This window comes from Strix aluco, chromosome 7 (assembly GCF_031877795.1).
Source record: "Strix aluco isolate bStrAlu1 chromosome 7, bStrAlu1.hap1, whole genome shotgun sequence".
NCBI lineage: Eukaryota > Metazoa > Chordata > Aves > Strigiformes > Strigidae > Strix > Strix aluco.
Window position 1 is genome coordinate 25,782,967 of NC_133937.1, and position 27,400 is coordinate 25,810,366.

General features: G+C 49.2%; 1 protein-coding gene across 2 annotated transcripts; it reads left to right on the forward strand.

Annotated features, from left to right (window-relative positions):
- The first annotated feature begins 504 nt into the window (after window positions 1-504).
- On the forward strand, window positions 505-27,400 carry ARHGAP19 (Rho GTPase activating protein 19). Of its 2 annotated transcripts, none has more exons than XM_074831089.1 (12): window positions 505-569; window positions 13,618-13,883; window positions 18,086-18,166; window positions 18,510-18,719; window positions 19,320-19,546; window positions 20,092-20,178; window positions 21,123-21,188; window positions 21,916-22,104; window positions 22,810-22,908; window positions 23,498-23,590; window positions 24,084-24,152; window positions 24,631-27,400. In XM_074831089.1, exons 1-12 carry the CDS (start codon window positions 526-528, stop codon window positions 24,685-24,687), a joined length of 1,488 nt encoding a protein of 495 aa, XP_074687190.1. In that variant the 5' UTR covers window positions 505-525; the 3' UTR covers window positions 24,688-27,400. The 2 variants fall into 2 exon arrangements, with proteins under 2 accessions (XP_074687190.1, XP_074687191.1); XM_074831090.1 differs by lacking the exon at window positions 505-569 and adding an exon at window positions 10,774-10,802.

The following is a 27,400-nucleotide window of genomic DNA, read 5'->3' on the forward strand; positions in this document are numbered from 1 at the left end:
TCGCGTGGGCTGGCCGTGTCCCCGCGCAGGTCTCTCAGCAGTGCCCTTCTCCTCCCTCAGCTCTGACCGGCTCCCTGAGAAGGGTTTGCAGGTGACCAGAGGCATCGCTGTCATGTCTGCCTCCGTGCCTGCTCCGCACGGCCTCCTACCAATGCGGGGTGCTCAGGCATAGGCAAAATGGCCCGTGCACCTCCTTGCCTGCTTCGCCTCCCAGCAGTGGGAGCGAGCCAGCCAGGCCCTGCACGCTGCTGGCCCCCGGGCAGCCGAGGCCGGGCACGGCTGGGACAGGCCGCCCGGCCACCCTCGGGTCCTGCCGAGGCCCCCCTCACCGGGCCTACAACTCCCAGCATGCCACGCGGGGCCGCTCCCCATCCCGTCGTCCGCGCTGCTCGGTCGTTCCCCGTTCGAACTGGCCAATGGCGACGGGGGGGCGCCGGCTGCAGCCAATGGCGATGCGCGTCCCGGGAGGGGCGGGGCCGAGGGGGGCACGGCGGGCCAATGGGGAGGCGGAGCGGCAGGTATGAGATGGCGGCGGGAGCTCCGGCGCCCTGCGGGAGGCGCGGCGGCAGGTAGGAACGGGGCTCCCCGGGGAGCGGCACCCGCCTCACCCCCTCCCCGGGGCGGTGGGGTACACTCCCCGGCCCCTCACCGCGTTTATGGGTCCCGGTCCCGCCCGCTGTGGGCCCCCCGCACCTCCCCGCAGCGCGCTACTGGGGCGGGCAGGCGCCGGCCAGCGCACCTGGGCCTCGGCCCGCCCATTGCGGTGCTTCCCCTGCGAGCCGGGCTCCCGCCGTCCCTGCTGCGGCGGGGCAGCCGCTCCCCCGGCCGGGAGTCCCCGACCCCCTGGCAGAGGTGTCACTGCCCGCCGGTGCTCGGCCAGGCACCCCCGCGGGACAGGCGAGGGGGGTCGGGGCGGGGCACGGCGCGCATCTCCGTGTCGGTTTGCTGCGCCTCGGTGCTGCGGTTGCCTTGTCCCCGCGGGTTCAGCGGCTGGGGAGCGCTCCCTGCAGCGTCCCTGTGCTGCATTGCAGGGGAAGTACCGCTCGCTCCTCCTGCAAGGGGAGAGGTCCTGCCCCAAACCGCCTGCCCCCCCCGGGCGCGGGGACTGTTCCGTTGGGAAGTGCGTCCCTGCGCTCGCGTTAGCAAAGACAAGCGCTCGCCGTGCAGTTCTGCCCCCGCTCTGGCGCAGAGAGGCGAGGCGGGCTGTGCCTAGGCGGGCTCAGCTCCGGCAGCCGCAAAGCGAGACCTAATAGCGCGCGTTTGGCAGTTGCAGGGTTTGGTAGGGTGATGGCACTATATAGACTTGCTTCGCGTCTAACCCTCTTTCTCCCTTGCTTTGTCCACTCTACGTGCGTTATTCTTGCTTTCTAAATACACATACCATGTCAGCTTCACGTAATTCACCTTTAGCACGTACTGTTATATGCATTATTATCCGGTGACTGCTGCCAGTAAAATAGTGGAGAATATATGAACACCTCATTGGAACAGTGTTGTCAGATGACAGCCAAAAGGCAGTCATATCTCTTACTCTTTTTTTTTTTTTCCCCTTTTTTTCTGCATGTGTGGTGTGGAGCAGCAACCTGAGTATCCTTTGAGTGCTAATTCCTGTGGAATTGCAAAATAAATACTGTTGAGGGCTGATGCCTCATATTCAGCCTGATTCACAGTGGTGCTGTTCTGTTCTCTGCTGAGTGGGACCCATCCTGATGGTACTTGCTGTGCTTATCTGGGGGCACTGCTGTGGTGCCTGGGTTGGGGCAGAGCATTGCTCTGGAAGGAGGGATGAAAAGATGGTGCTCAGTGTGGCATGTTTGAGCAGGGAGTGCCTCAGACGCTGGACCTGGTAAAGGGATGAGTATGCTTTGTGCAGCCAATACTTACAACACTTTTGGGCAAAGCATTTTAAATGCGGCCTGGATCAGTCTGACTAAATTTATTTGTTATATACTGACAGTTGTCCTTAGGATGTAATCCCCCTGCTCTTTACTCCCACCCCCGCAAGTGACTGTGTTAAAGCAAAGCGTGGAGTTTTACTCCAATGCTTCCTATCACCCACAGGTAGCACTAGCAAATCGATTTTTCTGAAATGGCTTGATAGAGTGTCACTGCACAACTGGACATCAAGAGCTCACATCGTAAACTAGCAATCGCTTTGCAGTTCTGTCACCACAAAGACCACAAAGCTTGTCTTTTTTTTTTTTTTTTAAGTGTGCTCCACGACTGTGTTTTTGCCCCTATTTCCTCTCATCTGGAGAGAAGTGCAAGTTATCTAGTAAAGCTTGCATGCTGTGTGTGTGGTCTTACAGTATGCTGACTTAAAGATTGGAAATGAAAGCTGGTTGTCTTAACCTCCTTACCAAATGTTACTGAACGCGACAAAAGATGATTTGTGTGAGTCTCTCTTTTGTTTGTGGTCTCTCTAACCTCTGCCTGGCTCTTCATAACTGAGAATGATGATTGCAGTGTGCCCGAGTGCTCAGTTTCAAAGGAGAAACATCTGTCTGTTTAATGAATGCATTTAATGTTCGATTCAAGCAGCGCCTAAACGCTCTGCCACACACTCAGTGTTCGTGTTGGCCATTTGATATGTCAGGAGTGGGATGAGTGGAAAGGAAAAAGCAATGGGCCTGGAAGGTAGGCTGTGCTGGAAAAAGGCATAAGGCATCTTGCTGAAATGGCTTGATAGAGTGTCACTGCACAACTGGACATCAAGAGCTCACGTTGTAAACAGGAGATGAAAGGAGACACAATTGCCATCTCTGTTTTACTGCAAATAGGAAAATGTTCACTGTAAACATGACTTAATGGCCAAAAGTCAAAGTGACTTGCTGAGGGTCATGCAGAAAAAATGGTTGATTTCAGAATTAAAGCCAAGTCTGAACACATGGCTGCTTTTCTCTGAAGATAGCCTGGAGCAGGGGACAATCTTATTCAAACATTCCCTCTTCCACAGCTGTCACTAAAATCTTTGAGACCTAGACTTGCGTTTAACCCCCTACTCAGTCCAAGCCCTGTCAGACACACATCCAGACCCAAACTGTGTTGCATTTGCAGTATTTTTGTATGTTTGCATGTAACAGCCTGTCCTGTTCTCATCCAGGGCCTGGGATGGGCTTGGACGACAGGATCCTTGTTCTGCTATGCTTCAGTTTATTGTCTGTTTGCATGAAGGGGGGGCATTGCTTGCCCACATAGCCCAAATCAGCATCTGGGTCTCCTTGCCAGCCTAGTCGTTGACTTGTTGCTGTGTGCACATTTACGTGCATATGAAAATGTCACCGTGCTTCATTAACGCTCCTTTAAAGGTGCCTGGGCACTGAGTTCAGCCTGAAACTGAAGTGCTGATGCTGGGCACTGCAGGGAAATCAAATTCCTTGTCCTAAAGGTCAACAGTCTTCAGTGTGTGTTGGTTGAATGAGTGGCATGAACAGATGGAAAGGAGACAGGGCAGCATGGAAATGTTGGCTGCTATCTAATGGTTGCGCTGAAGTCAAGTTCCTCTTGGAAATACTGTCCCTCTGTACACTGGGTTAGGCTCCTCGTCACAGCTGAGGCCTTGTATTTTTCACTTGTTTCAGGGTCAGCTCTTTCTGTAGGATCTCATTTTCACTTGTCCTTTAGCTGGAGGCAAGAACAGGGAGCCGAGGCCCTTTCCTTGGCCTGTGCTCTGCTGGGTTCAGGCATGAACCTTCTGTGCTGCTTTTGTGCAGGCTTTCACCAAAGCTGCACTGTGATCCTGGGGACCGACACTGTGCGTTCCTGTGTTCCCAAGTCACGGAGGTCTTGTAACCAGCATGGGTAGAGAAATGGGAGGAACTATGGCCCTGTGGTGTCAGAAATTTGGCTGACTTTTTGTTTCAGAGCTTCACAGGTCTGGTGTGTTCCTGACCTCTCATCCCAGTAATGTATTATTCTTTACTGCTGTATTTGATGACTATTGGGCCCTTTTCTCTGAGGTGCAACAGCCTCAATCCCTGGCTCTTGGCCTTTCTCGCCTCTACGCTAGGTAATTGCAATTAAGCTATCTAGAGTTTCCTCATAATTTTTGTCAGAAACTGTAGATAGTAGGAAATGTGATAAGCTGCTTAAATAATTGCCTGCCAGCTGCCTTACGAGAACTTTTAATGTGTTTGCTTTTGGCCTATAAAGCTCTAATAATTTGGAGTCCAGCCAAAACAGCCTTTCTTCTCAAGTGGTAATGTGTCAGCTCTGATTTTCAGAGACAGGAAGTTCTCGGGGGAGCCGGCATTAGTTTCCCTTTTGTTTTTCTGGAGCTCAGACTCAAGGTTGAAACGTAGCTTTTATGGTTTGGGAGTTCCGTATGGGCATTCCTACAGCCCTGCTCAGGAGCTGTCATACAGCAGGACGCAAGCCACGTGCTGTGGCTGGCTGTGCCTTGGAGAGCGGGAAGCCTTCTAGGGAACATCCTTCACAAGCTCTCAAGGGTGCCTGGAGCTCTCCTCTCACAGATGTGCCACTCTGCATCTTCCTGAGCAGCCCTTGGAGCAGCACGTAAATATATCACTGCTCCCTGGGCTCTGCAGAGGAACTGGGTAAATCCAGCCAGAGATGACCTGTCAGGCTGGATGTGAAGAGAAACAGTTTCTGATCAGTATGAGAGAGCTGCATAAAGTGACAGGATAGGTTATTATCCTATGAATTCTGGTATCTGTGTACAATATTCCAGTTTTTTATATCCTAGCCTGCCCAAATCCCCTGCCCAATAACTAGGCTCCCATTCCGCTCAGTTTGGCGAGTTAATTTGGCTGCTTTGTGCATCTCTGTCTCTCTGGTACTGCATGCTGGGCTGCTCTGCACTGGCCCAGCCTGTTTATCTGTGTGCCTCGGCAGCCCTGACCAGATGTCACCAGTTTATTTAAATGCTGGCATGCATCCAGGTGTGCCTCATTGCAATTCCAGCTTGTGAGAGTTTACACATCTGGAACATGGGATGTGGCCTCTGACATACTCAGTGGTGTCTGCAGAGGATTGCTGACGAGAAGGGATTTGATGTGTTCTCATCCTTTGCAAATGCCACCACGATACAAAATACAGATGCAAGCATGCAGCTTGTCCTTTGCACCTCCAGAGTGAAGGAGCATGGTGGAATTACAAAAGTGTAACAAACAAAAACAAAATCTGTGACTTCCTGAGTACATTTGTTCTCTGTATTTGCCAGGCTGTGCCCACAAAATTTCCCCTAACAGTACTGCGGGGAACTGGCTGTGGGTTCTGACCCAGGTCTTGGTATCCTTTTGGTCCAGAAAAAACAGCAGCAGTCAGGTGAATGTGCGAGTGCTACAGCACACTATACTCAAATTGTGATGCTTTGCTTGAGCGCTGACAGTTGATGGTGGGATGGGATTCCTGAATGTGTTCTGGGCACCAGTTGGTGCTACCAGTTTTGGGTGATTATCATCCTGTGGGAGGGCTGGAGGAAAACATCCATCCTTCCTTGCTTTGAGTTTCCAGCCTAGTTGCTACAATACCTTGTTAATTTTTCTGTGCTGTTTTTGTGTGATTGCTGGATTATTCATGTCAGAAGTAAAGTTGATTGTTGTAGGGCTTCTCTTTACAGATGGTAATTCTGCTCTGACCTGGACACTGGCTTGGAACTACTGGACTGAGAAGCATCTACATGGTGTATCTGTGCTAGTCTCCGAACTACGTTTTTCCCTGCCTCTGAAGGATACCCTAGGGCTCTTGAGGTGCAAGGGTGACAGTCAGAGGTGCCTGCAGCAATTTCTGAGCGCTAGGGGAGAGGCCAAGAAGGTAAAGGAAGGACTGGGCCATGCCTCTTATTGACTTCCAGTATGCTTAAAATGGGGAAGTGAAGAAGTTAAAGACATTTTAAAATGAGGAGAATAAGGGAATGCTATCACTGTTGGCAACTGGAAAGTACCCACTGGCACACTTTGGGGATACGGCAGACATGTGTGAACCTTGCAGTCCACCCAGCTAAGGACCAAACGCAAAAGTGGGAAGAAATTTCCTACCTGGGATATGAATTAAGTTGAAGGACAGTCAGTTGATGAGAGTCCATGGACAGTAAAGAATTTTAGATTACATGAGAAAGCTGTGGGGGTCTGTGGGAAGAAGATGTGTTCTTGCAGTTTGTTGGACTCATAGTCAAAGGTCATGGTGGGTAATTCTGCAGTGCATGGGGAGAGAAGGCCAAAAATCCCTGTCCCAGATATGGGACACAGCATTCAGGGCAGATACCACCTGGCCTCACGGGGTACCTCAGATCCAAGGTACATTATTCACAAAGCAAATGGCTTAAATTGGTAAAATAAAGCAAAAAATATGCATTGTTTTGTCATGATTATAACTACATGACTGGGGCAGGGTATATACATCAATACAGTTTCTATACAGACTAGCCCCAGGCTCTGGTGACCTTCTCCCGAAGGAGGCAGCATGCCGGCCTGGCATATTCTAGGTGGTGGGAAGTGGCTGCAGGGCTTCCTCAGGCTGCGACCCTCCCACCCTGCTATGGGGGTCCGGATGCAGCCACACAGTGCCCTGCGGTGCTGCCAGGCTCCTCCAGCTACCTGGCGCTGCTGGCCTCTTGCCTCTGCCTCGCCAGCAGCTCCTGGCCAGCGCCTGGAGCTCAGCGTTTGCCTCCTCAGCTCTGCGTCCCAGCCGTCCCTGCCTGATAGCTTTCAAACCAGCTCCTTTGTGCTCAGTCCCATGTCGCCCCTCGCGCAGAAGCTGGATTTCTTCTAAATGTCTGCAGTGTGACCTGATTATTTTCCTTGTCCTTCCTCGCCCTCCTTTTTAATAGTGTCTACAGAAAAGCTGGCAGAGTTCAGTTATATCAGTCATGCTGACTGATAGTGTTGCCTCTCCTCTTGGGATTCCTCCTCTTTTCTGTCCCTCCAGCATTCATTTCAGATTTAGCTATCAGCCTTCTGAAGACAGGGTATTGCCTTTGTTCTGTGTTTGTACAGCATGGAGCACAGTGGAGTCCCCAGCTGTGACCGAGGTTCCCAGTGCCACAGCGATAAAAGTGAATAGATCAGTAACAAGAAGAGGCAGCTGCTGCCATCTGAAAAGATTCAGTTTTGGTGCTGGTTTCAGTGAAATCAGGATTGGATCTAAGGCTCCTCTTCTATTGCTGCTCCCAGTAGGGGTTTATATTAAAATAAAGACACAAACTTTAGACTGTGTTGAAAGTCATGAAAATCGGAGCGGCATTGATACTTAATGCTGTTAAACTGTGTTATTCTGATGTTAAGGCAGACATATGAGCTTGCAGATCTTTAATGTAAAATTACTGGGTTTCTGGCGGTAGCTGTGTTTCTGCATTTTTTACAGAGTCTTGGGTAGGAGGCTGAGCAGTCGCACAGCGTGGGATCATCCAGAGTTGTGGTGGTGGTGCTGGGAAAGCAGCTTGGTGAGGAGCACAGCAGTGAGCATGCAGTTCCTCTCTAAGGCACCCCTTAGTTCTTTTCCTCCTTCTAGCACTAGAAGGCATCTGGATACTCTGATGTTGTGGTGATGGCTGACTGAAGTACTGCTTTGTTGACTTTAAAATAATCCATTGGTTATTATTAAAGATATCACAAAAGAATTCACTGAGGTCAAACTTGAAAAATTTCATGTTGAAATGCAAATTTCTTGATGTTTCATATATATCAAACTGTCTTGGTACTGCAGTTTTCTTTGACGCTAGTAATACGGTGCATTTTCAGTTTCTTCCAAAGCACACTTTCCCCCCCCTCCCCGCAACCCTTTTATCTTCCCGGATAGGTCTGTCTCCAGGTTCACATCACAGATGTGTAGCTGATGTTGCCAAGGTCTGCTTTGAGTCCTTTACTGAGACAGAATTTGAATTCACAGATTACAGCAGTGACTTGGATATCCAATTTACCCAATGTCCAAAAGATGGCCAGGTGTTACGTTAGTTCCAGGTTGTCTAGCACAGGCTGCCATCACATAATAGCAGCTTTCTTCCCCAGCTCCTTGCTGTTTAAATTGCATATTATTATCTGGATCCCATAGCCAAAAGGCTGAATCGCTCCACATTAGCTGTTTAAATGTGAAGAAAGCAAAGCAAAAATGAAAAAGGCAGTGTTCTAGTATGGCTTACTTGTATTAAGTCTAGAAACAGTAGGCAAGGATCAGCAACCACTGTGCTATGCACTGTGTACTCATCACAAAAGGACTCTGCCCGTAAAGACCTTATGAGTATAACCCTAGGCAAAAATTGCTTCGTGTTTTTCTTGACATTTTTCAGAGGCAAATCAGTCATCCTATGAAGAGTTTCTGTGCCAAATCTGAGGCCTGAATGTGATCTTTGTTACGCTGTCTTACAAGAATGTCAGTCTGAAGTACAGTCCTCAAAGCAACCTTAACTGTGAAATCACTTCCAATGTCTCTGCAGTCCTTTCCCATTAGCCTTTTTAAATATTTTTTTTTTAATCTAGGAAATAATTTGTCTTCTAGTCCTTTTGTACTTAAAATGATTCCACATAATTCTACTACAGTTCTTTCATCTCTTTGCAAAATCTGGGATGGCTCCTATCTGGCTCTGGAAATACTGTCTTCAGATATCCTCATTAATTGATTCCTTACTCTGGCACAACATAGGAAACGATGCTACTTCTATCTCCCTGGGGAAATACAAGTCTGTGTGCATCTGTCCCATCTCCCTTTGTGCTTAGCCAGGCAAAGAATTGCTCGTGTTTTGTGTTCTTTAGCACTGCCTGCTTACTGCCCTGCTCTCAGTATTTGGTAGCAGCCTGGCTCTTTCTCATAGTCTAAAGATTTTGTTATTACAGAGGGAGATTTTCTTCCATTATCTGCCTTATTTTCAAAAGCTCTTTAATCCTTTTACTCCTGTATGGTAAAACTCATCTACTGTAGTGTGTGTGAACTGTTAGCTTCTTCGTGATGACATACCAAGTGTGCAAAATGGCACCGGAGATGGATTTTGCCCACTGAATTAGGTACATCAGGCTCTTCTGAAATCTGCAGCTTCCAGTTTTTCCACTTTCCCAGCTAGACAAACACAGCCAATGCCTTGCCCCAAAGGTACCTCTTCCTTTTCTTTCTTGGCTTACTTGTGTTGTCCTTATGCTCTATTTCATGTTGATTGAACCTGTTTCTGCTTTCACATGGGTGGAGTTAGTGGTTTTACAGATTCTATATTGTTCTAAAACAACTAGATCTCACCTATCTGAATGCAAGCTTGCTGCCACATGAGCTAATCTGCCTGCTTGCACAGCTCTTGCACCACAGGTTCAATCACCAGGTTTTGCCAGTTAAAGTCTCATTTTTGTCTTAGTTTCCAAGGCATTTCCCTGGCCTGGATCTAGTTACCTTAGGGATTAATTGATCCATCATGATTTTGACCTCCTGCACCATCCACTCCCCATGAAATGATGGGGCTGTCATGCCTGAAGCAAGAACGTTGTGTGTGACAGACAGCTTTCTTTGTGACTTGGCTGGGATCACAGGGTTTGCTTCTAAAAGATACTAGAATGGCAAGAATCTCAGCACAATATAGGACCCATTTTTTTTAATCTGCTGTCTTAATCACAACCCTATTAGTACAAGGTTTTATTATTCATTGGTATGTGATTTTATTCATGGGATCGGAGAGGAAGCTATTTATTCCTTTATTTTATCATCTTTTGACATGTAGTAAAGCAATCTGAAATCACAGCACATAGAAAATATAACTCTAATTGCAAGCAAAGCAAAAAAAAAAACAACCCCAGTAAACTCCCTGAATACATGTTTGTCTCCCCTTTGCTGCTGTTATATAAACTGTGAGTGCAGGTAGAGTACATCCATCTTCCTTTTTTAACGTGAAAACAGCAGATGGGGCACATGGCTTTTTCTGAAGGTTATAGTGTGTGCAGCAGTGAGGATTGGCAGGGTTATTGTGTGTAAAGCCAGTGGGGGCTTTATCTTTGCTAAGAAATAGGGGTTTGCTTCACATTTCCATTTTGATTAGCAATAATGATACAAAGGCAAATTTTCTGTGTGAGGAAGAGCCTGCTAATAAAGTGACCTTTCAAAATTAAGTAGCTCATTGAAGTGCCATACCACAATAAGAGTACACAAGGCTGGTCCCAGCTGCGGTAGGCAGAGAACCTGGACGGGAATCCAGAGAAACATGGAACGGGAAGCCTGAAGTGGATGAACGGCACATGGTGGCACAATAATGGTAGCAAAGAGCAATGGCCAGGTGCTGTTTCCAGCTCTGGAGGGGCTAATCTATGTGCTTTGTCTCTGAAAGAATCTAAAAGTGAGAAAGACAGGGGCAGAGAGTTTCTAGCAAGGTTTCCGGACGCAGGGTTGTGCAGTTAGGGGACTCGGCTATTGTCCTGCCAGGGCCGTAACATTGGTTGTGCTTGGATGCTGTTGGGAATGTGTTTGCATGGCTTTACTCATGGTAAACACAGGATAGATTTGGGGCTATTTCGTGGATTCCTCTTGGATACAGGTGGAGAGCACTTAATACCACGCTGGTCCTAATTCAAAACCCCGGTTTCTATGTAGGAATTATTTGCTGTTAAACTCCAGCTACGCAGCCTTTGGCAAGAGACATGAATCAATTTGTCCAGCTTTTCTTTTCTGTTTTGTCTCTGTGTGAAGGCTGATGCCCAGTGTGTGCCAAGGGGGCCTTTCAGACCCAATAATGCGCCCTTGTGTCTCGTAGCATGCGTGGAATTTGCATAGGCTGTGCTGGGACAGGCAGGTTTCTTTTGTTGCTGGAAACAAGGAGCAAGTTCTTTTCCCTGTCTCTGCTTCCTAATGCCTCTCCAAAAGCTCTCAGCACTCATGTAAGAAATTTACTTTTTTTCTATTTATTTTTGCATTAAATGTTCTTAAACTTTGTGTGACTCGTAACACTGGCTGTGCAGAGAAGTCATGTCAGTCAGTTCTAGTTGACAAAATTGTTTAATTTTCATTCTCTGAATCTAGATATCTAATTGTCAGAGGGAGCAGATAATCTGTGATGCTTGATGTAACTGCTGCAAAGTATTTGCATATCTTCTCTGTGGGGAAACAAAACTGCGAGTGAGTGAATAACAGTGCACGGATCATTGCAGGCAGGGTCACTGGGCCTATACACTTGCTATTAACCCTTCTCAGGATCTGTATTGCCACAGAATGAGTTGTCATGGGTTTCAGGCAAAGGGCTTGCTCCACATTATGGGCAGGGCCGGCACTTGTTTGTGCATTGTAGCCCTGTGCAATGAAATGCGAATATGATCAGATCGATCGGCAGTTGCTTTTTGGCAACTGATACTGAGTTGTTGCATTTTGGTTGTGATTTATTGCAGATAACAAACTGCTGAAAAACAGGCTGGGAGGTGCCTAGAAAAATATGGCCCCCATTTGGAGTCGGCAGCATGCTTGCTAGGCCACTCTGAACCATGCAGCTGGGAGCCTTTGAGAGCTTTCTAAAATTTTAGATGACCTGGCAGATTGCCTTGCAGTCTGCCTTGCAGACCTTCCTTCTCTCCATCCTCTGGAAGGAGTTTTTTGACATCCATGGAGAGCGGTGGCAAGAGGAGAGGGTTTCATACAGATTCTCATGACGCAAGTGTTGCTGAGAGCCTGGTTTCCTCTGGTTTCAGCAAGTATCATTCTCCTTGTGGAACCTGAGCCTCAACTTCTATTCTGTTATTCTGATCACACATCCTGGAAATCATGCCACAACGGTCTTTCAGGTCAAAGATGTACAGCAGTAGCTCAGATAACTGTTGGGTTCACAGATACTGCGTGGAGGTGGGCTAGAGTTCAGGTGCCTTGCCAGTATGTGCTTTAATGTCCTTTGTTAGGTGCTGTCGATTGACATCAGAACAATAAGTTGCTGGGATCTCTGAACTAGTAGCTGAAGTGCTCTGTTGCTTGAACCAATGGATGTAAGGTCCAGTGGGTTGCAAAGGCTTTGGTGGCAGGCTGCTGAGCAGTGAGCACAGATGCCTAGTGTGGTCCGAACATGGTGACATGGCCTCCACCCCTCAGCAGAGAGAAGAGGAAGATCAAGGTGCTTTGGTCTTCTGTGGGAAAGCCTGCTTTTGGAGGGAAAGCCTTTGGTGGCCTCAGGGGTGATCGGCAGAGCACGTGCTTCCCCCCAGCTGCCACACCGCACCCAAGGGACTGACATGATCTCTGGTGCACCAGCGCAGCATTTCTATTACCTGTGCACTTAGCTGCTGTTGGAAAATGATGTTCAGTGAGAGCTCACAGATGAGGAGGGATGTTGAAACAGTGGAAAGTGTTCTGTAAGACCCCAGCAATGATTAAAGGGCTGGGGAATGTCATGCAGTGGAAGCACGCAGTGTGTGCAAGCTTGGGTGGGTAGGCAGCCTCCACCCAGAGCCCGGGATGAACTGGCACACCAACTGCCAGTGCCAGGCCAGCACTTTATAGCCAAGTATGACACTGGGGCAGTAGCTTGTGACTGGGGAATAGTGACACTAATCCTCACATTTAGGTAAAAGAGAGACGGGAGAAGCAAGCTAGGCAACTCTAGCCTGTGGGCTTGACTTCAGAAGTGTGCAAGTGTTTGAAACAGTGGTGAGAAGATGGTAATGGAAGACCTAGAGGTAGATGGAAATTGGGATAAGCTTTAAGTGTGAGCATTGAGAGCGCTGATTAACCTCTTTGATAACTATTTTGATTTTAAACATGGTGACTGTAGCTTACCTAACCTCTGGTAGGGCTAAGTATCTGTTATAGAGAACCCTTAGCAGAGCAGTGTCTCAGATGCAACCCTTTTCCCATGCCACATGAGAAGCTATGAAATGGAGAAGTAGGCATAAATAGAGAATAGGCAGGTCAGATAAAGGACAGCCTGAAGAAGAGGCAAAAACTGGATAAGCCAAAAAGAGATGTTCTAGGAGAAAGATTATTAGGGGTTTCTCAAGGACTGATCTTGTGTGGCTCGTGCTAATATTGATGTTCACGCTCACTCCAGACTCAAAGTGCATAGCTGGGCAGTTATCATAGCTGGCAGAGAGCAGTAACCAAAGAGTTGGCAGCTTGTCACCTGGGAGCGTTTGACCACATGCCTAGTGAAAGCGTGGGTCAGTGGTATTGCACATTTTTGATCGTAAAAACAAAGTCCTAGGGTATGGGAACTATCTGTTGATAGGAAGATAGGGATGATGGAATGGCAGTGGGAACTGACTAGTATAGACTGGGCATGAAAAAATTTAGATTGGGATTTAGATTTTCAGGCCACTGGGAGTAAATTTCTGGGGAGGAAAGGAGACAGAACCAAACATATTTATGACTGAGAGTTTTAAGTTAATGTAAAATATTGGGTGTCATACCTGCCTGAGCCAGTAGGATGTAGACACAGTGAAAGTTTTAGTTGGGTGTTTCCATGTGTTGCGTATGTTACCATCACCCTACAGAGTGCTTGTCTTGGGCTGTGTTGTACAAACAGGTCAGAAATGTTTGCTCCAAAGGGAAATGTAACTGCACTGTGCTGAACGCTCACCAAAGACAGACAGTGCTGTTGGTGTAGACTGGTAGCTCCTGTGTCAGCAGATGTCTCCTTCAGGGCAGACCAGCTGGCTGTAAAAAAACAAGCAATGAGGAGTTACTGTATTTTTTTTTTTCTCCTTCTCTTTTTTCCAGTGATGCCATCTGCAATTTTGTCATTTGCAATGACTCCTCCCTCCGCAGCCAGCCGATCATCTTCAATCCCGACTTCTTTGTGGAAAAGCTGCGCCATGAAAAACCAGAGGTGTTCACAGAGCTCGTTGTCAGCAACATTACCAGGCTTATTGACTTGCCTGGGGCAGAGCTGGCCCAGCTAATGGGAGAGGAGGACCCAAAGCTGCCTGGGGCAAACAACACAGCCTCTGGATTTTTTCGTTCTCTGATGTCTCTGAAGCGCAAGGGTGAGTATGGCATGATGTCTAGTGCCCACCTTTGGGGTGATGCTGACTGTCATCATTCGTTACATGTAGTTTATAAAACTTTCAGTGTAGGCCTGTTGTTCTGAGCTTGTGTTGAATGCTTAATACTATAGGTTTGTAATCTCTGGGGATGCCACCTCTGGAAAGGAGTGAAACAGAGGCCAGGAGGTTCATCCCCGAAGTGCCCTGCCATTTCTAGAGTGCCCTTCTTCTGGAGCTTATTGCTGTGGTTTATGTCAGGTTGGCCTTGGTGGGTCAGCTGGTCGCTGTGCTCAGTGTAGCACACACCACAGAGATACAGCTTTGCTCCCTGACTGTTTCTGGTCCAGCTCTGTGGATAGCACTGAGCTGGAGAGGGGTGCCTGAACAAGCTGCAGGTTCTTCCAATACACACCAAGGTGTCCTTGTCTCTCTGCTGGTTTGTGTCCATGGTAGACCATGCTCTGTTTTCCTTAGCTTGTTAGCTTTCCTCGTAAGTGATGGAGTATCAGTGAAGGCTGAGAGCATCAGGTTCCATGAAGAACAATAATGCCCAGGTTTTCCAGGCCACTGACTTCACTTAGGGTACACTGTCTCTTTCAGTTGCTGTCCCACCTCTCTGAAAGGTCTTGTCTGTGCAGCTCAGAAACCTGTAAGCATCTCTCATCCAAATGCCAGTGCCACTCTGATGCACATCCTAATCCAGTGAGTCAGTGACAAAACTCTGCAGACTGACTCTGCTCAAGCCCAGATTCAACCCTGGGAGATGACATATTTCTCTTTGAGACAAGCATTCAGATGGAGTTTTCTTCTGTTAAACTGACTATTCTTATCTTCTCTTTCAAGTTCTGCTGCCCACACTCAAGATGAGCCTGGTTCTCCTGATAAGTTCAGTTAAACCTTCTCACTCATCTAGACAGAAACTGCCTCCATCTGGGCACCTCTCACATCCCTTGTCAGCTCTGGTTTCCCAGCTAGACTGGCTGTCTGCTGGCAGAGAAGCTGTGGGTAGCTGCCTTCAGATGTTGGCAGCCTGAGGTTGAACACTTCTAATTAGTCTTCCCCTTTCTTTGAGCAATTCTGCCATTGTGAGTACCTCTGAGAAGGGAGCTATCACTGTCTTTATTTTGGTCTTCGGTCTTTAGATAGTTTCTCTAAGTGTTTCTGATTCTATCAAACCTATTCCTCCATTGTGTTTCGTAAGAACAAGCTCTGCACCCCGCCTGCTCAGGCTGAATTTTCTGGTGCTGGCTTCAGCCCTCCACTCCTGGCTCACCCAGTGGGAACCCTGGTAGATACACTCACCCTGGGCTGGACAGCACTGCTGGGGAAAATCAGGTGCTGCAAATCAAGTCCTTTGCATCCTTAGGTCAGAATTAGTAAATATTGACATGACTTACCATGCTGCTCCTTGATGACAGGTCTTCACGCTGCCCCAAACTGCAGTTAGACTGTGCTCATACCTGTTATTGCTCCTGCCTCTGTTGCAGGAGAGTAGCAGGACACCTTACATTCAGACACTTGCCACCTGACAAAGAGAAGTGAGTGAGTAACCAAGTTGAAATTGTTTTCTTAGCATTGATGGAAACTTCTGTGTTCTTGTCAGAACCTTCTAGGAGGAGCTTGTGATCCTTCTCTAGCTTGTGTTTTTAAATTATCTGCACTCTGCTGGAGCACTGCTTTTATCAGACCTGATGTCTCCTGCTAGCTCTCTTCCCCAAGAGCTCCGCCTTCCCCCATTCAGACATCTCCATGGCCATGTGTCTCACTACAGCTACAGCTAGCAGATGTTTCCAAGTCTGCTGGCTGCACTCCCAGGCTGGAATGGCACTGTCTCCCTGCATTGACAGGCACTGTCTGTGAGCTCCTTGGCCAAACTCTGAGAAAAAGAAGTTTGTGCATACAGAGAAAATCAGTTTCATGTACTGTGTGTTTCATCTTGGAGCCATCATTTGTTTTTCTTCATGTTATAGACCAGCTAGAACAAACAGGTTTTATTTCTTCAAAGCCAGAGGCCAAGAACCATAGAGCTCAGAGCTGATCAAACTGCAAATACTTACAACTCCTTTGAGCATCACGAAACTCAATCTCTTGCTGCTTCTTAGTTTCAGAAGCAATCATACAATAACATCTAAGCTGTCGTAACTCAGCATCCATTCTCCGGACGTGTCTTTCAAGTTTCTTTGAGAATCAAATTCACATTCAGATATCAACTTCTGACTTCAAAAGTAAATTGAATTTGTCAGGCCCTGCATGTCTCAAGAAGATGCATTTTCCTCTTCTCTTCCTGACCACTATTGATTCTATCTGTTGAATGTCTAATGAGTTTAGTTTTCCTCAAGGACAAGAATCTTTTGCCAACCATTCTCTCCTTTTGCATTCAGGCCTTTCAGATCTTACATGTGGATCAAGAGCTCACATTGCCCTCCTTTCTCCTGCAAGACTGAAGCATGTGCTTTATCAGAGGGAGGTCAGAAAGTTCTTGATTTAACAGGAGGCTGGAGTTCCTGGTGGCTTACCATGTATTTCAGAAGTTCTGGAAGAAAGTGAAACATTCTTCAGGCAGAATAAATTTAGTTGCATGGGAAGGCTGCTAGAGAAGTGCATAGGGTTAACCAGGTCTTTTCCACATGCTGTGAGCATCAACACCACACAACAGTTAAGATCTGTAGTACAACAGACCAAAAGCTAGTAAATCAGAATGTGCTATGAGGGGGGGAAAAAAACCCAAGAGAAAGTCTTTGGGGAAGATAACTTTTATCAGACCTGACAATGCACTGCCTGGATTGCTGGGCTATCAGCTGTAACAATAAGGAGGGAAATCTTTGGCCACAGAAAGCTGGGGTGCAGGTGCCCAGCTTGTCCTCAGAAGCAGAGCATGCTCCTGGCAGTCTGGTCATGGAGAAGGGAGGAATATTCTTAAATCTATTGGCTCTTTGAAGCCTAAGTGCAAGGCAGGACAAACCAGCTCTGCATGCGGTTCCAGTTCTCAGTCCCAGTCTGCATGTTGCAGTATGGTGTATCCAGCATCGGGTCTCTAGCTGCAGTCAAAACCTACATGCATCTGAGGGAAGAGGGCTCTGGTTGTTGCCAGTGAAGCCCCTTGGGAGTTGCCTCAGCTTTCTGAGGGACAGAGTGTGCAGGCTGTGTGTGTCTGATGGAAAAAGCCATTCACCAGCAAGACTGCATTTATTAGAAAGTACTATCCTGCTGGATAACTGCTGCCTTACCTGGGAAGTCCCTCTGGACAAAGAACAGTTTTCTACATTGGTTCAACAAGTGCCTTTCAGTTAAATGGGCTTCTCATCTAATGTTTCCTCCCATGCAAGGTTCTCCTTCCTTTCAGCTCAGTTGCTTCTGTCTTCTTTTGGGACTGTAGCCTGTGTTATTTACCAGAGCTCTGGAGCTGGCAGCTCATGCCTGATCTGTAACAGCCCCATGAGATGAAAGCAAACTCCAGGAGTGAGAGGAGCTGTCAGTGCTCCATATGGAGAAGGGCCCAGCTCATTGCTTTGCTGCTCCTTTTTTTTTTATAGTTCTGCATTGTTCAGCCTTCGTAATTTACTGTACTTAGGCCAGGGCAGCTGACATGGTATCAGGGAATTCCAGGGATTACTGATCCCTGAAAAGGAGGACAGTGTGAGCCAGTCAGATCATGTCTGCTCTCCCCAGTAGTGTTTATTGTCCTCTCCCATAGTCTCATAGCTGCACTTCTTTCTGCTCCACTCCCTGTCAAGCCACAGTGAGGATTAATCTGGACTTTCCTTCCCAGGTGTGGAGTGTGCCAATGTAGCAAGCACCTGGGCAGTCCAGACTGTCACATCTGCCCTTTCCACTTTGCTGTTTCCATAAGGTCCAGGCTTGCAGATGAGATGCCCTTTAAAACCGAAGCATCTGTTCTGGTGATGTTTTCTTTTCAAGAGCTAGAGAATTATTTATAGAGAAAATGCTTTAGCTGATAAAAACTGTAATTAAGCTGAGGTAGGAAGCAGGATGATGAAGCCCTTACAAGTACAGCATGGTGAGATGAAGTGACTTATTTGGGACTGCTTGTGATATCTCACATCTGTGGGGGTCCTTGTGACCTTCACCCTTAGCGTTTTGGGACACTGGTCTTTGCATGCTGAGATGCTCTTCTTTGGGGACCACTCATCTCTGCCTGTTGGAATCTGAGCTGCCTGAACAAGTTATCTTCTGTTCTGCAGAGAAGGGGGTGGTGTTTGGCTCACCGCTGACAGAAGAAGGCATTGCACAGGTTTCCCAGCTAATCGAGTATCTGCACAAAAGTAAGTAACTCTATCCTGCTGTCTTCCTATCCCAAGGGGTATCTGTCTGACCCACCTCAGGTCTCTGGTGCAGACAGTGAAAAGCTCTGAGCTCTCCAGCAGCAGGAGTTTGGGGCTGTACTAGGTGACCATTCCCCAGAATTGCCTAGCAGATATGTTAATCACTTTTCCTCTGTGCGTGGAGTTTTTCTATTGATGGGAGCCAGCTTGAAGTCATATCTGTAAATGCAGTTCACTGAGGTTTGCTGTTAAGCTCTGGAAAGGGGAGGGAACTGATTTAGTAAGAAGATGGGAATCAGCCTCTGATTAATCAGTGGCCTTTTTTCTCCCCTCTGCCGAGCAGATCTAAGAGCAGAAGGCTTGTTTCGGGTGCCAGGCAACAGTATCAGACAACAGATCCTAAAGGATGCTTTGAACAGTGGTACAGATATTGACCTGGACTCTGGGGAGTTTCATTCCAATGATGTGGCCACCCTCCTTAAGGTGTTCCTGGGTGAATTACCAGAGCCGCTGCTGACACACAAGCACTTCCATGCCCACCTCAAAATTGCAGGTGAGTGAGCAGCAAGAAGCAGTGATAAGCAAAGGGAATGGAACTAGCCTCCTAGAAAGCTGTTAGTGCTACAGAGCTGCGCATTAGGCTGCAGAAGGGTAATCCTTAAAGGCAGGGTAAGAAGGAACCTTCCTGCCATCTCAGCCTAATGGTGGAAAGACTGGAGCTGAAATTCCGAAGGAATCAGACCAAGTCTGTCTAGCCCAGCCTTCTCTATCCAGCATTAAACAGATACCTCCAGGAGTAGAGCCCACATTAGTAACCTGGGTCTCCATCTGTTTTAGGTCAGGGGTTCTCCTGAGCAAGGTGTGGTTCCTTTGTACTTAATAACTGTTATTGAACTACCTTATGTGAACTTCCTGCATCTTGCCTTCAACCCATCACAACTCTTAGCAACTGTGTTGTCCTGTAGGAGGAGTACCACAGATTAACACATCAGGTGGGGAGCTTGGGAGCTGGGGGGAGAGAGACAGAGGGCCAAGAACTATGCAAGAGTTTGGAGGAGATTGCATGTGAAGAGGGAAGGGGAACTGATTGCAATAGGCCTGCTATTAGGGAAGTTAATGTATGTTCTTCATGTTCTGCCTTGTGATTTGGCAGACTTGACACTGTTTGATGAGAAGGGGAATAAGACCAGCACTCCAGACAAAGAACGCCAAATTGAAGCCCTTCAGCTGCTGTTTCTGATCCTTCCCGCGCCCAACCGCAGTCTGCTCAAACTGCTGCTGGACTTGCTCTACCAGACCGCCAAGAAGCAGGACAAGAACAAGATGTCTGCCCACAATCTTGCCCTCATGTTTGCACCCCACATCCTGTGGCCCAGAAATGTGAGCAGTGCCTCAGTATCTGTGAGTGGGATATTGCATGGTAGAAAGCAGAAGCTTGGCAGGCCTACCAGGGAAGAACCAAGACGGGAAGATTAAGTATTGATACAGTGATGGGAGGGTTGGAGGCCGGGATGGTGAGGTGGAGCTTCCCGGCAGGACTCAGTGCTCATGTTCAGTCCAGACCTGCCGTAGGTCTCATTTGGAACTGATGCTTCATCTTTTTCAGTAAAATTGAAAGCGCAGCACATCCTGCTTCTTTTAAGAATGACAACTCCAGACAAACCCTGCAGATCTCTCTGCAAGGTTTCTTGTGCTGCTGGTGAACTGTTTGGCCCCAGAGCTGTCTGGTTCTCCTCCTCTCAGAGCAGCTTTGGCTCCGTGAGGTCTCCTTGCTGGGGTGCCGTGAGCCCTGCCGGCCCGTCTCCTCAGAGCGGGCCTCCTGCTGAGGCACTGTGTGCGTCTGTGTCCCTGAGACAGCAAGGGCAGCAGAGACCCTTCCTCCTCCATTTCTAACTGCTGCACCTTTGGCTGTGTCCCCTTGCCAGGTGACAGCAAATGACCTTCAGGAGAATATCACAAAGCTGAACAATGGAGTGACCTTCATGATCAAACACTCTCAGAAACTATTCAAGGTAAGTGCAATTTGGGGTCTTGCTTTACCTGGCCCTTCAGCAGGAGACTGAATGCCCCTTGTCCAGACAGATCCCAGGTGTCAAGTGTGTATTCTGGGTGCTCTCTTCTGCGGTAGAAGGAGAATTTCTACAAGAAGCTGTTCCTTTAGTGACTAGGGAGGAGGTCTTTGCTGGGCAGGCAGCCCAGGAGGTGGCTTCGTGCCCGGGCAGGTCAGGAGCAGGGTGCAGTGTAACACCACCCTCTGCTGGAGACCCAGCACCTGCTGTCTGGCTGGGAAACCTGGTTCCTGGGGACAGGTACCCACTGGGCTCCCCTCGGGTTCTGGCAGGATGAGGAATCTGAAGGGGCTTGTCCTGGATGAGCTCTGCCAAGAGCTAAATATGTAATATGGCGTGCCATGTTGTTGTGAACTTCTCTGCAAGTGGTAGTCGACCCACTGCTGTTCCAGGCACAGCCTGCAGTCCTGGGCCTCTGCCTAGCTCTGGGTGGGGTGCTGTGGTAGGGCAGTCAGGAGTGTGGGGCTTTCTGCAGGTTCCTCCAAGGAAGTGTTTCTGCAACAGGGAGTCTCTTGACTTCCCAGGACCTTCCTGGTCACTGTAAGCACCTGCTCTCTGCAGACTCCTCCCACAGAATGTTCTCTCAGCCCTCTGTCAGGCCCCTGTTTGGCCAGCTCAGAGCTGGGGGAATTGCTTGGAAAAAGTTCCTGTGGAACCCTGCTCTTATGCTTTTCCACTTGTGCTGGTTGCCTGCACCAAAAGGAAACTCTGAACAGGGACTGCACTGGGCCATGAGATCCCATTGCTTTGTCTGCCATAAGTGGTCGCGTCTTGATGGAAGTGGCTTGTGTGCTCTGGTTGAAGAGCAGCTCTTGCTGGGGCCACTCTTGCGCCAGGTCCAAGCATACTAAACATACATTTGGCCTTTTCTTTGCTCATCATCACAGGCCCCAGCGTACATCCGGGAGTGTGCCAGGCTGCACTATCTGGGATCCAGAGCCCACACATCAAAGGTAAGGCCAGCAAATGTAACCCCGGCCCTCCATGGAAGAGCAGAGGCTGTGATACTATGAAAGGATCCTTGTGAGTGAAAGAAGCTGAAAACAAACCAAGTCATGAAAGAGGATCTGTCAGAGAGCAGGAGTGAGGGAATCATATGGTGTGGTAGTGCAGGCGGCTGCATTAGGGAAATTGGGCAGAGTTGAAGCATCTGTTAATCAAAAGCACGGGGAAAGCTACCAGTCCCTGTTTAGCAGCAAACCTGCTCCCTGTGCCCAGTACACGCAGCACCTGCTCCTTCATGGGGTTGAGCCTTCCAAACAGACGTGCCTGCTGCCGTGGCCAGGCTGCTTGGAAAAGGGGCTGGGATAAAGGCTACCTGCTGCCACTGGGACAAGATTTGTCTGTGTCTGGCCAACAAATGCTTCTCTGCCTCAGATAGCTGCAGAATAGGGAAGATGCATTGCAAGGAGCTGCACTGACCCTTCGCAAGCTGGAAGGGCCTCTGCAGCTGGCATCCGGGAGGGGAGGGAAGAAGCAATGGGGTCACCTTTGTATTGCTGTCACCTCTTCCTGGCACAGGGCCTGCTGGTGCAGTGCTGCTGCAGAGGGGTAGGGAAAACACAGCCCTGTGCATTCACTGGGGTTGAGGCAGCTCACGAGACTCTTCCCAGTCTGGCTCAGATGGGTGGCTCGTTTGGATTAAAGCATGGCAAGCAACTGCTGTCTCCACTTTCCCAGGACGACCTGGATTTGCTGACATCTCCTGGCTCCAAGGAGCTGCAGCCCCTCAAGTCTCAGAAGAGAAGCCGTCTGGACACTTGCCATCAGGAGGAGACCCAGCAGCGCACAGAGGAGGCACTGAAGGAGCTCTTCCGCCACGTCCACAATATGCCTGACTCTGCAAAGAAGAAGAAGCTTATCCGGCAGGTAGTGTGGGGAGAAAAGATATCTTTGGGGTGTGCTTACCAGCACAATCCTGGGCACAGGGCTAAAGGCAGGGCCTTCTTGAGAGCTGCTCCTAGTCCTGGGCAGGCTGGGGAGAGTGGGCTTTGGGCTGTGTAAGGGGCAGAGCTGTAAGAAGGCAAGGGAGAAGGCCACCCTTCCTGGATGTGGAGCTTGCTGCACCAAAATGTGCTTTGAGCTCTCTGCTTTCCAAGCCAGGGACTTGCCAGTCAGCAGTTCCCTATGGCCTTGTTGAGCTTCCTCCCTCAGAAAGGGAAAAGTCTTGTCCCCTCTTGCCTTCATGGGGTGAACAAACTGGTCTCTTCACAGTCCCGTGAGCATTCTCAGCCAACTTGCTGCTCCAGAGGCTGGTTGATACAGTCAGCACCAGTCCTGGCTGCCAGCCTCCAGCTGCTGCCCAACCACCTTTCTGCTCCAACACCTGCTGCTTTTGGCTAATCTGGTAGCCAGCACAAAGCAGCCTCACACCCAAAATCCCTGTAATCCCGGGTGGGAGATGTGGCCTTCCTCTGCTTTATTTTCCCTGCAGCTCTGAGCTGCTCCTCCATTTTGGGGTGCAGAAGAGAAAGAGGAGGAGAGGGTAGCAGGCAGAGCAGCACACAGCAGCAAGGAACTGGTGTAACTGTAACGGTAACTGTGCTAACATACTGCTCTCACGTTTCCTCCTAGTTTAATAAGCATCCTACAGCTCTCACTCCTGGCTCTGATGTACCCACATCCCCAGCACCGCGACGCACCCGCTCGCGCTCCTTCAGCGGCCTCATTAAGGTAAAGGCAGCTTCTGACCCGTGCTCTCTGCTGTGAGTTTCTGATGTTGCTCTCTGCTTCTGCCTTGCCCTGGCTTGAATGAGGCCCTCAAAGGGTAGGGACTGTTCAAAGTATTGGCTGCCGAAGAACACAGATCCACTGTGGCCAGAAAAGGCAGCACGGTGGCAATAAGCCTTGTTAGTATAAAGTGTAATTATCTATGAAACGCTTGGCTGTAGGATCTATGCATCTTTCTGAAGGGTTGTTTTCTTCCTGAGATGAGAACTGAAAGGGAGCTAGTCATGTAGTCTAGCCTGTTAGCACAGGTGTTAGCACACTGTAGGCTGCCCCACAACAGCATGTGCCTGTTACTGACAGGCTGGGCTCCTGGCCAGGCTTCAGGTCAGCTCCCAGACCCTTTAGAATCAGGCAAACTCAGCCTAGTGGCATGGTATTTCAGGTGGTTCTGCTTTGAAATCTTTGTCCCAGCTTGGCTTCCTTTTTTCTTTCCCAGCATCCAACTGCTTACCAGCAATGCGTCCTGCTTCTTCCCTTTCTTTTTCACTTTGCACTCTAAGCACTAGCCAACAGCCCTTTCTTCTTACGGCAGCGGAAAGTTTTGGGAACGCCGGTTATCCTGGAGAGGAAGAGCAGGGATGCCACACCGGAGCCTGAGCGAGTCAGCAAAGAGAATGTCCACCTGGTAAGAGCTATTCCCAGCACCGCTGAAGCTGCTGGCGGGGGGAGCGTGGGAGGGGAGTCTGAGTGCAACTTGGGCACTCATTTCAGCAATCCTTGGGGGGCTGCTTGCTGTTGTCTGCCCAAGAGAAGGTTTCCAAGTTTTTTCTGTATGATTAAATAAGGTCTTAAGAAGCTGCTGTGAGGAGAGGAGAGCAGAACAGATGGCAAGGGCAGCACCAGGACAGGGGTGGCAGCCCTGGGCCTTCACCCCAGTCTTGTCCCTCTGGCTGTGTTCCTGCCATGGGGCATTGGCTTGTGCCCCCTTCTCTCCATCCTCCTCCACAGGTTGTACAGAGCCTGCTGTCTGTGGGTATTAGGGCTGTCCCATGGGCCAGACAAACCAAGAGTGGATTTGGGTGGTAGCTGCTCTCAGGTGGTACAGGCTGCTCCTGGGGAAGGCTGTGGATGCCATTTCATTGCCCAGTTCTCTACTCCTATTGCCCTCTCTTGTCCAGTTACAGAAATGTGGATCTCCAGCTCACATGTCCCAAGCAAAGCTGAAATCTTTGGAGGGCCGGAAAGAGGTGAGACAAACATACAGGCCCATTCTCCTTTTTGTGGGGAACCTGGCCTGCTGGGCTCTGACACCTGCAGAGGTGATGGCAGGCACACAGGCTCTGCGGCTCTGCGGTCCCCTGGCTTGTAGCACACTGCTGCATGCCGAGCCGCTGGCATGCTGGAAGCTCAGCCTTGAAGGGTTTCACCCACACAGGTGTGTGCAGCCCTTCTACCTGCAAGCTGGCAGACTGGCTGTCACAGGAAGCAGAAGGTATTGCTAACAGCCTGTCAGGGTGGCAGTGGGACATGAGGTTGGTGCAGCCCAAGACCAACTGCTGTGTTTGTCCCTGTCTGCTCACTGCCTCTTGTCTAGTGCTCTGCTTTGGGAAAAGGTGGGGGAGGCATATGCCGGGGGGAGTCCTTGCAGGGGGAGGACAGCATGTCAACCTTTTCTTGCATGGCATTTTGTCTCAAGCATTCAATTGCTCTAATTCTCTGCTCCAGGAATCCTGTAGACGCATGCGAGCCCGCCTGCTTTCCAAGGATTCGTCATCCCTCTGAATCGCCTCGCACCAACACATGGGTGGGGAATGCCCAGCCTCGCAAGCTGTGAATAATGTGCTGCACTGAGAGGGGAGTGCTGCAGGCTCACGGCAACCCTCACCAACATGGCAGCGCTCTTGAAACTGGACCTTTGCAAAGACTGCAAGGACTTGTTTCTTTCTGTATATAAGTTATAGTTCATTCTACTATGGGGCAAACCACTATCTAACCAAAACTTGTGCAGCATGTCTGACTTGCTGGCTCTGGGAAGAACTGGAGTGCTTGCTTACACAGAGAGCCCTGCGCATTGCAGGGCCCTGTGTGCACTCCCAGCTTTCTCTGTAGTGTTGCTAGGCTGTATTTTTTTGCTTATCTGCTTTGAGTTTTTAAGATATTGGCTTGTTTTTGCTCCCTCCCCTCTGTTAGCAGTGAGAATGTTGGACTACAACCTTCACCCACACCCTGACAGCTAACCTGACCTCCAGGCCTCCTCTGGAGCCGTGCCCTCCCTGGTTCCTCTGGGCTCCCTTTTGCCCTGCTGGCCCCGAAGGCTGGAGCACACAAATGGTACAGAGCACACATGGGTCTGGGAGAAGGGGCCAGGCTCTGCGTGCCATCATTTCAGCTGGGGCCAGGGGAAAACTGCTTCTCCAGTAAACTCATCCCCCTGTTTCAGCTTGAGCTGGAGGCAGCCCTTACTCCCTGCCTTCATGTTTTCATGGCACAGCTCTGCCTGGTGAGCAGGGAGCATCTCTGCTTTGTGTTCACCCAGGGAGACTAAGCTGCATGGGGCAGGAGGCTGGCAAAGGCTGTCTGGGGCAGGACAGCCCAGCCTTTGGAAGCTGGGGTGTCTGAAGCAGGCAGAGTCTTGTGGCTGTGTGTGCAGCATAGGAACAGTATGAACAACATGAATGGGGAAAGAAGGTGGTGGCCCTTTGTGATCTGCTGAAAATGGTACCAAAGGCTTTGACTCACGATATCTGGATGACTGGTCAGGCAACTGGCTGATTAGTCATTAAACTGGGGGAAAGGGCCAGATCTGGGTTCAGCTCTTTGGCCTGAGCTGCAGAAATGAGATGAAACCATTTAGATACAGGATAAACCCCCAACACAGCTGGCCAGTGTCAGCTGTCTTGTTAAGCTAAAGTGCTCCAGTAAGCCAATCTTGCCAAGTACCTGTCTGCAAGCACTCTGGGGTAGGAAACACACAGGGTCACTACTGTGAAATAAAGATTTAATCAGTTGGGGAACCATCTAAACACTTCTCATCCCTTCTTGGCGAAGCAAATAATCTCTGGAATCCAATTATAATTGTCTTCTAATCTTTAAGAACCAGCAGCCGGCAGGAGTTAGAGCTCTGCCCTTGACAGCTTTCCGAGACAACTGGTGGCAGGAGGTGTGAATATCGGGATGTGAGCAGGGAGTTCAGTCAGACTGGCTAGAGCTGTCAAAACAGGGCATTGAAGCTCTGTGCAGCTTAGCTGGAATTTGTCACTTTTTTTAACTGTGATTTTTTTTTTTTTTTTTTTTTTTTTGATACAAAGCTATGTGCCTCATGCTGCTCTCTCCAAAGGGATGTTCCTTGTACTTTATTGGGGGTGCCTGTCCCCAGTTTGACCCCAAATTGGAGGAGCTGCCTTGAAAATGTAGGGGGTAGTGGCACTGTAGATGTGGGAGTTGGGAGTTGCTGGTGTTAGGAGTCTCTGTCGCAGCAAAGAAAGAGCTCTGGTTCTTCAGGGACTGAGCAGGCAAGGATGCTGTGAGGAAGGACAGAGGCTGTTTGCTGTGGTAATAGTATGTGCTTTTTGGATGTTTCTGTAAGCATTCCCTCCAGAGGCTGAAGCTGTCTATGTGCTCTGCAGGGCACTGTATATTTTGTTGACTGCACTTCTACCCTGCCCCTGCAGTTCACTGTTAGCGAGAGACCTGGGGATCTCAGCTTTGCCTCTGAACAAAGATGAGGCGGAGCTGAAGGTCAAGTGGCAGAGCAGGGAGATTTGAGTCTGGTCCTGCTACCTCTGCTCTTACTTGCATCAGGGGCCGTTGCTGGGTGAAGCATTTGTTCATCCCATCCCTCCTCTCCCCATTGCCCCTAGCTTACTTGGGCATATATCTCTGTATGGGTGTCTGCTTGGCAAGGCAATCTCGTTCCTAAGACTAAACACGCTGCTTCGATATAGATGAGAGGAATGTAACTTCTCTCCATTGTCCCCCCCCTACTGATGGCTCTAGCTCAGGGACTCTGTCTGGCTTCTGGCACAGCTGAGATTTGCTTAGCTCTAAGAAATTATCTATGGGGCTTCAGCCTGGTGTTCTGTGTGTCTCAGATGCCTTCCCTGCCAAAGGGGTGGGTGCAGTCTCCAGACAGGGCAGTCCCAAGAGGGGTTCAGTGCCCTGGGCTTTAGCCCATGATGCTGTCCTCCCTGTGCTAAGGATGGTGGTGGCTAACGGGTTCGGCCTCTAGGACCCTTGGCTGTTGCAGTGCCAAATGTGTTCACACCGTCTCACAGGCATGGGGGAGTTTGTCAGGCTTGGATGTGTCTCATTTGTCTGCTCTGTGCAATGACTCACGAGGATGCTCCCAGAGCAGCCACTAACTGTTCCCAGAGTCCATCATTTCCAAAGTATTTTTAATCTTTGTCCTTGTTTATATATGCTATGTATGTACTGTTTCAGGCTGTTGCCTCTGTGTGTTCATGTGAAAACCCCATATTAAATGCTTTTATTTTTA